At 41.9% G+C, this 12,708-nt stretch overlaps 1 protein-coding gene across 4 annotated transcripts in view; it reads right to left on the bottom strand.

The window, feature by feature from the left end:
• The window catches only part of LOC137328491 (limbin-like), a 140,333-nt gene that overhangs the window by 22,505 nt on the left and 105,120 nt on the right, over positions 1–12,708 (bottom strand). For 3 of the 4 annotated variants that reach the window (XM_067994343.1, XM_067994341.1, XM_067994342.1), the window contains exons 17-19: positions 11,523–11,747; positions 7,566–7,774; positions 3,288–3,375 (exon numbers count right to left, since the gene is read on the bottom strand). In XM_067994343.1, coding sequence (XP_067850444.1) covers positions 3,288–3,375; positions 7,566–7,774; positions 11,523–11,747 — 522 coding nt within the window. Of the gene's footprint in view, positions 1–3,287; positions 3,376–6,841; positions 6,860–7,565; positions 7,775–11,522; positions 11,748–12,708 lie in introns of those variants that run through there. The other variant, XM_067994344.1, reaches the window with a different exon arrangement.

Below are 12,708 nucleotides of genomic sequence, written 5' to 3'. Positions count from 1 at the left end.
AGCTGGGGCCCAAGCACTGATCCCTGAGGTACCCCACTAGTCACTGCCTGTCACCCGGAAAAAGACCCATTTATTCCTACTCTCTGTTTCCTGTCTGTCAACCAATTCTCAATCCATGCCAGTATATTCCCCCCAATCCCATGTGCTTTAATTATGCACACTAACCTCTTGTGTGGGACCTTATCAAAAGCCTTCTGAAAATCCAAATACACCACATCCACTGGTTTTCCCCCATCTATTCTACTAGTTACATCCTCAAAAAAACTCCAGTCGATTTCCCTTTCATAAACCCATGTTGACTTTGTCTAATCCTGTTAATGCCCTCCAAGTGTTCTGTTATCACATCTTTTATAATAGACTCTAGCATTTTCCCCACTACTGATGTTAGGCTAACTGGTCTGTAATTCCCTGTTTTTTCTCTCCCTCCTTTTTTAAATAGTGGGGTTACATTTGCCACCCTCCAATCTGTAGGAACTGTTCCAGAGTCTATAGAATTTTGGAAGATGATCACCAATGCATCCATTATTTCCAGGGCCACTTCCTTTAGTACTCTGGGATGTAGATTATCAGGCCCTGGGGATTTGTCAGCCTTTAGCCCCATTAATTTCCCTGGCACTTTTTTTTACTAATACTGGTTTCCTTCAGTTCCTCCCTCTCACTAGACCCTTGGTTCCCTAACATTTCTGGGAGGTTATTTGTGTCCTCCTTTGTGAAGACAGAACCAAAGTATGTGCCATTTCTTTGTTCCCCATTGTAATTTCCCCTATTTCTGACTGTAAGGGACCTACATTTGTCTTCACTAATCTTTTTCTCTTGACATATTTATAGAAGCTTTTACAGTCAGTTTTTATGCTGCCTGCTAGTTTACTCTCATACTCTATTTTTCCCCTGTTAATCAATCTCTTTGTCCTCCTTTGCTGAATTCTGAACTGCTCCCAATCCTCAGGCTTGCCGCTTTTTCTGGCAATTTTATATGCCTCCTCTTTGGATCTAATACTATCCCTAATTTCTTTTGTAAGCCACGGTTGAGCCACCTTTCCTGTTTTATTTTTATGCCAGACAGGAATGAATAATTGTTGTAATTCCTGAACACGTTCTTTAAATATTAGCCATTGCCTTCCACCATCATCCCTTTTAGTAAAGTTCCCCAATGTATCATAGCCAACTCGCACCTCATACTTTCGTAATTTCCTTTATTTAGATTCAGGACCCTAGTTTCGGATTCAGCTACTTCACTCTCCATCTTAATGAGGAATTCTATCGTGTTATGGTTGCTCTTCCCTAAGGGACCCTGCACAACAAGAATGTTAATTAGTCCTTTCTCACTGCACAATACCCAGTCCAGGATTACCTGTTCTCTACAAACTTTTGGAGGGAAAACTGAAAGAACTGTCTCCTGCTTCAATTTCCAAGCCACTAAAACATTTTGTCCTGATTTTAGAACGCAGAAGCCCAGAAAATGGCTCAGAATTTTGGGGTCAATCACACTTTGCTTTCTCTGGTTTAGCCAAGTTTCAATCCAACTCAGAAGTCCCTAGTCCATGTCTTTGTACCTTTGTGGGCTAATCACTTGTGCAACACGGTACCAAAAACTTTGCTGAAATTTAAATATATCACATCAACAGAATTTCCAGCAAGGTCTCTTGCTTCCTCAGAGAATTTCAGCAAATTTGTTAGGCAAAATCTCTCTCCAATAAATCCATGCTGCCTCTTACCATATCATTTTTTGATGATCCCTCCTTTCAGGATGCCTTCTAAAACTACCCATAACAGCTTTTAGGCTTGCTGGCCTGCAGCTTCCTTAATCATCCCTATGTCCCTTTTTAAAGATTGCTGTTATGTTAACTACTTTCCAATCTTTGGACACTAGTCCCATTTCGAAGGATTCCCTAAAGATAATGATAAGGACGTGACTGATTTAGTTAGCCACTTCTTTAAGTACCATGCATGAAGTCCATCCAGGACTGGTGCCTTCTCTATCTTTAACTTCCTCAGCTTATCAGTATCTGCCATATCTGAAATTTCTATTTCTTTTAGACCTTCTTCTGTGCATCCCTACCCTGGAAATTCATATTCCATGCTGGGAGGACTGCCCATGGTCTCCTCTGTGAACACCAAGAAGAGGAGTTAATTTAGTGTCGGTGCTAACCTTTATGATCCTTCCTGCTACAAATATATTAAAAGAAATGCCTGCCAATTCTTTTAGTATTCCCCGCTATCCTAACCTTATTTTCTATTTTTGTTCTGCTGACTGGTTTCTTAACTCCTTTAGTTTGTTTTTATATTTGTCTCAGTCCAGCATGCTATCCGTAGCTTTATACTTTAGGCCTTGTCTCCCGCAGTATTTCCATTGTTGACCACACTAGTCTTTTTCCTCTGTTATGATTCTTTTCTGGTGGTATGTATCTGTTTTGTACTCTATATATAGTTTTTCTAAACATGATCCACTTTCCTTCCATACTTTTCCCCTCTAAAGATGCTGTCCAGTCCAGTTTATTGAGCTCACTGCTCATTTCCTCTAAATCTGCCTCAGTAAAGTTGAATGTTTCTTTTGAAGTCATTCGCTTTTCCATTATAAGCCTAACCTTAAACTCCACCATATTGTGGTCATCGTTAGGTGTTCTCTGACCTGCTCTTATTGTTCCTGGCTGTTACTTAATATTAGGTCCAATAGTGCAAAAATTGATTGCCAATGACCAATACCACCCCTGCTTGTGTGGGTTCCTTAACCAATTGTTCTATTTAACACTCTAATATTAGGACCAGGATCATATTTTCACTCCTGTTACACTCTTCATAGATTTCCCAATCTATCCCAGATAAATTGAACTCACCAACAGCAACTGTATCTGTTCTTACACATGCTACCCTTACTTGATTACAAAGCATATTTTTAAATAAAATATTATGACTGGGTGGAAAATGAATTCTAAGATGTCTACAAATACTGGATTATTTAACAAGCTTTATTTTTATAAATACATATGCAAGTTCCAGAAAATGGGGTCAATTCTGACTTTGGGCGACAGTGTAAATCGGACGATATCAATTTAGCCGCCCGTTACACATCTCTTCCGATTTCCATTGCCCATTTTACACTATCACCCAAAGTCAAAATTACCCCCAACGACTCAATTTTTTATTACAGTATGCCTGAGATAATAAAAACAGTCACTTTCAAACTTGCATATATATTTTAGCAGGAAAATAAACACGAAGCAAAAAGTGCAAATATTAAAATTGTGCAGTGTCTGCATTTCACCCTGAGCTTTGATGCAGAACATTACCTGATCTTGGAGACCCAGTAGTGTCTTCATCACCAGCTTCCCCTTGACATCTTCTAGTAACTGACTGTTTCTTTCTTCATCTCCTAATCTGGAAAGCAGAATAGAAGTTAACATTTGATCTGATCGCGAATGTTAACCCTGCCACTATGCAACGTACACAGAAGAACTCTTGTTAGAAGTTCAAGAGGCTACGAAAGCGTGCGCCAAATAAAATGAAGACGACTACTGCGCCCAGACAACTGGAAAAGTAACCACAATGATGCATTTTGAGAGACTGTGGGTAAAGTTGGTGGGGTAAGCGTAAAGTAGGCCAGTAAAATGAATTTCTGGATGTTGATCCAATCTATTTTACACATGTTGACATTATTAATATAGTGCAGATAACAAAAAATTCCATTTAAATGAATAACCATATAGTCCATTGTTATACCCATAATATTGTAAAAAAAAATCTAACTAAAATTTGTGAGACCAAAAGTAACAATATGTGCTTAAATTGTGCAATGTGGAGAGCATTACTTCAAAAGCTAGGAAATGCATGGAGATTATATTTTAAAGAAAACATTTAGTACTTATAAAGAATAAAATCTCTTTGTTTTTCTGTTGATTTTATTTTCAGAGTAACAGGTGCAAAAAGACTGCAGATAGCCTTACAGAAGTGAGTCCAGATGCAGTTTCTCTCATGAATACTGTAACAGGGGCTACTAAGACCCTAGAGATCCGATTTACAGGAAGGATCCTACTGAGACCCTAGAGATCCGATTTACAGGAAGGATCCTACTGAGACCCCAGAGATCCGATTACAGGAAGCTCTGACCTCCAGACTGGACAAGGTGGGGGATCAGATTGAGAGAACCTTGAAGGGATGCGGGCATAAGAGGGGTGACGATTCCAGGCAGCGGAGGCACTCAGGTCAAGGCCTCCCTGTACATGGACAACATCGCCGTCTTTTGCTCGGATCAACTGTCGGTCCGCAGATTGATGAGCATCTGCGACCAGTTTGAACTGGCGTCAGGGGCCAGGGTAAATCGTACCAAGAGCGAGGCCATGTTCTTTGGGAACTGGACCGACCGATCCTTTGTCTCCTTCACCGTCAGGTCGGATTACCTGAAGGTGCCGGGGATCTAGTTCGGGGGGGCCGGGGTGTGCACCAAAAACTGGAAGGAGCGTATTTCCAGGGTGAAGCAGAAACTGGGACTGTGGGATCGATGATCCCTCTCGATCGTGGGCAAAAACCTGGTCATCGGGTGCGAGGTGCTCTCAGTGTTGCTGTACTTGGCACAGATCTGGCCCATACCTCACTCCTACGCCGTGAGAGTCACCCAAGCCATCTTCCGCTTTATCTGGAGATCAAAAATGGACCGTGTTCGCAGGGACACGATGTACAAATCTCTGGAGAAAGGGGGAAAAGGCGTGCCCAACATGGCCCTCATCCTGATGGCCACTTTCGTGTGCGGCTGCATCAAGCTTATCGTGGACCCTTGGTACGAAAACACAAAATGTCACTACGTGCTGAGGTTCTACCTGTCCCCGGTGTTGCAAAGAATGGGCCTGGCCACGCTGCCACGGAACACTCCGTCCAGTTGGACCGTTCCGCCCCACCTGTCCTTCGTCCAAAAGTTTATGCAAAAAAACACTTTCGACCACAAGGCGATCAGTAAGTGGTCCGCACGTAACGTCCTCGAGACCCTGCGGGAAAAGGAGATGGTGGATCCTGTCGGTTGGTTCCCCGAGCAGACTGTCAATGTCATTTGGCAGAACGCCTCATTGCCAGAATTTTCAAACAAGCACCAAGACATAGCTTGGCTGGTGGTGAGAAGGGTCCTTCCTGTCAGATCCTTCATGAACTCCCAGACTCTCAGCGCCACCGCACACTGTCCCCGAGGAGGCTGCGGTGCAGACGAAACAGTCACCTATCTCCTTCTGGAATGCGCCTTTGCAAGGAAGGTCTGGAGAGAGATGCAGTGGTATCTGTCCAGGTTCGTCCCGAGCAGTTCCATAACACAGGACTCTGTGCTCTACGGGCTGTTCCCGGGGACACACACCGAGACAGACATCAACTGCTGCTGGAAGACCATTAACTCGGTGAAAGACGCCCTTTGGTCTGCCCGAAACCTGCTGGTCTTCCAGTGCATGGAGCTGTCCTCGACAGAGTGTTGCAGACTGGCACATTCCAAGGTCCAGAACTACGTGCTCAGGGACGCACTGAAACTAGGTGCGGCCGCCGCAAAGACTCTGTGGGGAAAGGCAACCATTTAGAGCCTTCCCGCCATTGTATACCGAGGGGCTGCAATCAGGGAAAAATCCCCCTGGGCTGAATGTAAGATTCAAATTGCTGTAATGTACCTGTAATGAATATGTAATCAATAATCTGTATTGAGTATAATGCAATGAGACACCCCAGAGTGTCATGAACTGTAATTATGTACAATGTGTTCATTGAACTGTACTTGATGTAACCTGCAAATTGTATAATCTGTATTGTGTATGTTTGGAATGTGATATGACAACTGTATTGTATGTTTTGCTGCAAATTTTATGAATAAAGTATATTTTTTGAAAAAAAAAGACCTTGATGATGGGTGGCTTCACACTCCTCAGTGATGGCCAACAGTCTTTTTCCATGCATATTCCTGGTCATCTTGCAGGGTCTGGGGGATGACAGGAAGAGGAACAGATAAACCAGCTGCCTCTCAGGAGAACAGCACATCTGTCCAATCCAACTGTCCAACTTACTGAAGAAGCGTTTAGTAATGTGCAGGGACAGACACTACCTCATTATCACATAGTCTCATGACCCATCACCATGAGGTACAGAACCACCATTGATGAACAACAACCTGCCACCACGTTTGCTGCTCCCATCGCAGAAGCACTAGACATAGCTCAAGATTAGGTTCCAATAACAAACACCATAGAGGTTCATCAAGGGGAAGCATTGGGGTATCATCATTGGTTTGACATCCACTTTTAATTTTTAGGTGAATCATTCATTAAACTTTATTTCACCTTAGTCCGGAAGGTTTCTTTAAGAAGGACTATATTAATTTAACAGCAAATAGAAGGATTGGCAAGGAAGAGTAGATGAGAATAGTTGGCATGGTGTTCATTGGGCCACAGTATATTGACAAAGTGGACAGGGCTGGTTGTGCAAGGATTGCTTTATACAATGAATTGAAAAAGTTCTCAATTAGTGACTGCTGAACTAGATTTCCTGGTTGCAAGACTCTTTCATCATTTCATCCTTGTCTTCCTCATTACTCTCCTCTGGCACTGGTTAGATCTATGCCTCCTTACCCTCTTGCTGCAGGATAACTTCTCTTTGTATTGCAAAATTGTGCAACATGCAGCAATCAGTGATGATTTTGAAGGCCATTGCTGTGTTATACAGTCGGACCTTTTCGATTGACCTAAGTAACAGAACCTTTGCTTCATTATACTTGTGATGTGTTCCCCATTCATTTCGGTTGAAGATGCAAGGATGGTTGAGAGGAGGAGACTGGAGGGTTCTTCATGACTGATGAACTGAGAATGAACACAAGACCTTCCCCATCTTTGTCTATTAAATGGAACTGTAATTGGGGAAAAAAAACATATACAGCCACGAGTGGCGTCAATTCAGCCTTGCATTTGTGGGAATCCTGCCACACAGCAGGAAGGCTCCAGGAGGTTTCCCTTGATTCCTTTATTCAGCAAGACCAAAGCAATATATGTACAATCAGCTGCTAAGAGATACAGGGGGTGAAACTGATCTTAGGCAGTAGAATATGAAGTGGTACACAAAGGGCGGCAGTGAATCGGCAGCCCGTTTTACACCCCGCCCGGTTTTCTTTTCCATTGACTTCAAAAACATGGTGGAGTGTAAAATAGGCTGCCGATTCACCATTGCTCATTTTGCGCTACCGTCCAAGACCAATTTCACCCCCACAGTACCTTTAACAACAAGTACCCAACTGAAGGGAATAGGCCTTTGTGGCGATGCCCATTTATATGGGTGCCCAGCCTATCAGGCACTGCGCAGTCCTCTAATGCATATTATGGGGATCTTCCCTCATTTACATGTAACTTGGTCCTTTAATGAGCCTTATGCATGGGCTCCTACTGCTCAAAGTGCTTCCTAATAGCATACATGTGCGCAGTGGGCGTCTGTCATGCACTAGGCCTCAGCACCTGATAATATCGGACTGTGGAGCCTCAAATTCCTCCAATGTCTTTTACAGTTTCTCTCACCCATTATTCTGAATCATTTTTTCTCCTTATAAAAGACAAGGCTGTTACCTCTGAGTCTCTGCGTCCATCGTGTCTTTACACTTGAACATGGCCTGGTGTAGAAGGATAGACATTTGACTATTGCTTTGTGGTGTACTGCCTTCAGTGGGAGATCTGCTCTGTGTCACAGTCCAGCTGTTCCATTCTGCTAGCTCACTCTGGACAGTAAGCTCATGCTGTAGTATACCTGAATGCAAATGGACATGTTGCTCCAGCTCCTACAAAAAGAAAAACAAAATGCTATCCACCCTGGCACAACACATGCAGGAAGTCAGGAGATAACTTGCTTTCCGGAGATATTTTCAAATGCCAGTCATCTAAAAGCACTCTCAACCAATATATTGTGACCCCTTTTGCTAACATTTTTATGATTGATATGATCTGTAAGCCTGTTCCATAAGTCAAAGATCTAGAGCACACCATCAGATCAACATTATAAATACGGAAGAGATAAAAAAAAATGAATTCTGTAAATCTGAAATAAAATAGAAAATAAGGAAATGAGATCAATTCGAGAAGAGGTTAATTTCTCGAGTGGAACCATTCATCAGAACACAGGATTCTGTTGAAAGGGCCACACCTACAAAAATATGAGTTAGTTTCAAATGTTGAAATTTTGGTTGATTGCTCTTCTTTTTCCTCCCTTCCATGAATGGAGATCCTGACTTGTTTGTCACAGTCTTAAGATATTGAAGCATACGGCCATAAATTCACCAATGACTCAGCTGGATGAGTAGCTGAGTCTTACAGACTGAGCAGGTCCTAGGTTTGATTCCTGATTTGTGCTGAGCTAGCTGATGTCACCAGCGGCAGATGCTGAGGTGCTCAGATTAGGGAGGGGAAATCAGTTGTGAATCCCGATCTTACTAAACCGCTGCTGGAAGTGTGCGCGTATAGACAGGATTGAGCTTATTTATGATGAAATTGGCAGGCCTAATAGCCTGGAGTCGCTCACCGTCCAGGCCTTCACATGAAGAATGGCCACTTGGGCAACTTACTGGAGGATTCCGGGCACCTTTGTAAATGTGACTCAACAAGGAGTCAATGGCTTCAGAAGAGAGGACAGGGGAGATAATTGGTATAAAAGTGACAGGACTGAGAAAGAATGGAAGAAACTGAGGAGGAACAGATAACACATCAGCACTGAGCCTCTCCAACAAACTTAGGCAAAAGCCTCTTATGCACTGAAGAACATTGATTCCAGAGAAGAAATTAATCCCATCTTTCAAACTTCAAATGAATATGTCAAGTACTGAATAGTAACTGAGAGAAATCAACTGAGGCGAGATTAGAAAGAATATAGATTAGAGAATGAGAGAAAGAGATGAAGTAGAGAGGGAGGGAAAGAGTGAATGAAGGAGGGTGTGAGAGAGGATTCAAAAAGAGATAAAAGAAGAAAAAGTGAAATGACAGGGAATAAGAATGGGGAAGAGAGGATGGGAGAGGACAGAATAGGGAGAGGGGGAATGAGAGATGAAAATGGGAGAGGGGGAAATGATAGGGAGCGGAAAGGAAGAAACTTGAAAGCGTAGAATCCAGCTTTACAAATTAATAAGTGGAAATAAAAAGTGGCATTGATAAAGGTAGGTTTCAAAATGACTTCTGTTTAGTTACAGTGAGTATAATGGAATACACTATAGCCCTGATTGGAATCTTTCTCTATGGAGGTGCAGATTGGAGAATTGTGCAGAGAGGGAAACGCACCCATTCGTGGCACTTCAGATTTTCCAGTCATTAGAGCTAATGGGGAGAAAATTGGGAATACTACGAATTAGACACACTGTCCTCGATTTTACAATTTGCACTAGATGGTGATGGACTGGGTGTAAGGCTGCCCTGGGAGTAGAGTCTCCTATTTTGAGGGCTTATATTTAAAACCTGTGCCTCTTTGTTGGTATGTAATTTCTTTTTCTTGCTCTTAAGCTTTGGAGATTAGCCACCCTTGGTCTAGAAAGGTGGTGGTTAAGGGAGGAAACTCATTGAGGTATATAAAAAATTAAATGGTACAGCTAAAGTATATCCAGAATGTTACTTCAGAGTATGCCAGGAAAGTAGGTACGGAAGACGTGAATAGTAATTAGTGAAAAGTAAATTTATAAAAGATACCTTCTTTACTGAAAAAATTATAAATGTTTCAATACTGATGGAGCTATAGAGGTAAAAATAGATTAGTGCTGTGGTAAGCTTTGCTGGGCCTAATGGCATTTTCTTGTTCTAAATTCTTCTTATGTTACATGCTGACTGGAGCTGAGCTGAACTGTCTAAACTGAACTTTCCCAGAGAGGGGAACTTTCAATTGTTATTCAGAGCCAGGAAGGACATTGATCAGCAAGAATTCCTACTTGCAATTTACATCAAATGAGTGCCTTGCACAAAAGTGTCCCAAAATGGTGGCTCTCCATAGAAAGAAGAAAGACTTTCATTTATATAGTGCCTTTCACAACCTCCCCAGTGGTTAAAATCATGTCGGGGCCCGGGAGAAGTCATTGGGCCGCAACCTTTGCCTGCCTGCGGGGAAGGCCTCGCCCCCCTCCCAAAAAACGGGAGTAAAAACTGCGGTCAGCAAGAAAGCAGCGACCACGCGAAGGTAAGGATGCTTCCTGCAATTTAACCCATTCCCGCCGGTCATGGGGGGTGGGGAGGGTGGGGGTTAAAATCAGGCTTCTAACTCTGCTGCCGGGTGTGTTTCACAGTAGAAGGTGGCACAGTATGAAAATTTCACACAGCCACCATTACATTTACAGAAATCCTAGTGACAACACTTCCACATCTTAAAGGAAATTAGTGACACAGTCTTGAGAGGTGCAGTGCTTGTCCCGAGTATCTGCATTAGGGACATGTGATATTTTTAAAGCTAAAAATCTTTCCATTTTTGAACAAAATTGCGAGCAAAACAATTTAATTTAAATGAAATCCATCTATTTTGAGAAATTGACCATTACTGGTAATTACTAAACTTCCAAAAATGCTTTAACTATATGGAATTCTAACTGAGTTTAGTAGGGGGCAAACAGTGTGACTTTCCTGATCATTTGTCCCTTGTACTTGGGATAACTGGGTGTACAGAAAGATCAGTACTCAGTCCTGAAGTTATATTTTCAGGGATAAAAATTTATCATTTAAAAAAATAATTGCTACATGCAACTGGATAACAGGCACAAAAGTATCATTGGATAAACTTTTTACATTAATCTACTCAGAACCTTATTTGCCTTTTGTGGGAAGGAGTACATTTAGGGCTGAACTGTAGCTTCTTAGAAGAGGAAAAAATGGAATGAATGGAACTGCATGTTAATTGGCAAGAGCCAACCCTTGTTTGGTTTCCATCCATGGGAGGGGGGCGAGGCCTTCCCCGCAGGCAGGCAAAGGTTGCGGCCCAATGACTTCTCCCGGGCCCCGACATGATTTTAACCACTGGGGATGCTACCTGATGGCAATACCCTCCTCCCCATTTCCCCCTGCCCCTCCCCATCATCCTCACCCTCCTAGCTGCATGGTACCTTCTTATTGCCAGCAGAGAAGTGAGAGGGAGCATATTTTAGACTGCTGCAAAGCTAAAACAAAATTAACTCCCTTCCTGATTTATAAGTTTCAATAATAATGGAAGTTATTTAAGGTATTACGGTATTCAGCAATATTTCGATCAATTATACATCACTGCAAAATCCATTAGAGGCGCCTTTACGATGTTTAAAAAAACTTAATTCTTCAATCTCCACGCCTCACCACTGTGCCCACATTCAACCAGCCTTTGGTAAAGCTAAATTTTAAAATAATATTAATAATAAAAAGAGAATATTTAAGGCAACATTAACCTTTTGACCAGACAGGGATTCATGGCTTAGTATTGCAGGGATTCAAAATAGATCAGAACAGAAGGGTTAAGTTAAGCATACGTAATTTGAATGAGGAGAGAGAAAATTAGGTTTCATGTTTTTTGAGCAATTTTCTTTAAGTAACACTCACACAAATGTGCGCCTGAACAATCCGAGTACACTCTGACTCGGGCAGTGACTCCGTGTTTAGTTCTTCTAACAGCAGAGTTTGCAGGTTGAGAATAGCAGTGTGAATCTCCAGGGCGCTCACTTGCTTCTCAGCTTTGCAAAGCTGAATTGAAGCCATGCAGACTCCTAGGCTTTCTTCCAGATCCTTCATCAGATTAGCTCTCTGGAGAAGCAGCTCAGCGCAAACCTGGAACAACATTTAGCCAGCATTTTATTATGACATTCACGACAAACAGTAATTCCAGAAGTCCGAATGAAAACATAAAACATAGACAATATTAAGCACGACCACTATTTGGGGTATTTTAGGAACATAAATAATTTAAAAGGTGAACTTCACTGGTAATTAACATCATCCAAACTACAGACAGCTTCAATCTACAGTAGGTGATATAAACACTCTGCAGACTTAAAATCAATTAAAAGTAGCTAACGAAGAAGAGGCTTTCTGATGGCAAGTTCTGAAGCTTTAATAATACAAAATATGAATTTGATTGTGTTTTTTAGATCAAAATTCACAAGAAAATGAAACAATGGGAAACAATTTATGGAGTGAGCTGTCTAAATAAAGGAAACACTGGGGAGATACATCTGCATTAAATAGTCTAGTCATTTCAAACATTTGCAGGATTTGTCAGCTCTGTGCGTGGACCAGTTGACAGATGAAGTGCACAGGGAAATGGCTTTCCACACCCCTTCAGTGACTTCATCATTGAAGCAGTCAACAACTCACAACAAAATCTGTCAGATATAAGAGACAGTTTCTTGCATAACCTACTTGGCTTTTAGGGTAGTGCTAAAAATAAATAAACAGGAGAAGCAAACCTAAGAACAATAGAGTTGATTTGAAATGTAGGCAGTGAGAGATTTATCGAAACTTCAGATTTGTAGCACTATGCACAAGCTATAATGAGTTACTAACTTGGTAAATTGCATGAGTAATGACAGGTAAGTTTAGACATTTGCTCGCGATTTATTGCGATCCTCGTCTGCAAGCTTGGGAATTTCAGGGTAAAAGGAATCAAATTACCTAAAATTTGTGAGCTGTTCACTCCTCTAAAATTTCAGCAATATTATAACTCCATTCCCATCAACTGCAGTCCACTTAATAGGGGAGGCTTTCTCTGAGTCCTGGTCCAGAGTGAGAT

Source organism: Heptranchias perlo, chromosome 1 (genome assembly GCF_035084215.1).
Source record: "Heptranchias perlo isolate sHepPer1 chromosome 1, sHepPer1.hap1, whole genome shotgun sequence".
NCBI classification, from domain to species: Eukaryota; Metazoa; Chordata; class Chondrichthyes; order Hexanchiformes; family Hexanchidae; genus Heptranchias; species Heptranchias perlo.
Note: the sequence above shows the minus strand (reverse complement) of the source record. Positions and strands in the feature narration are given on the sequence as shown.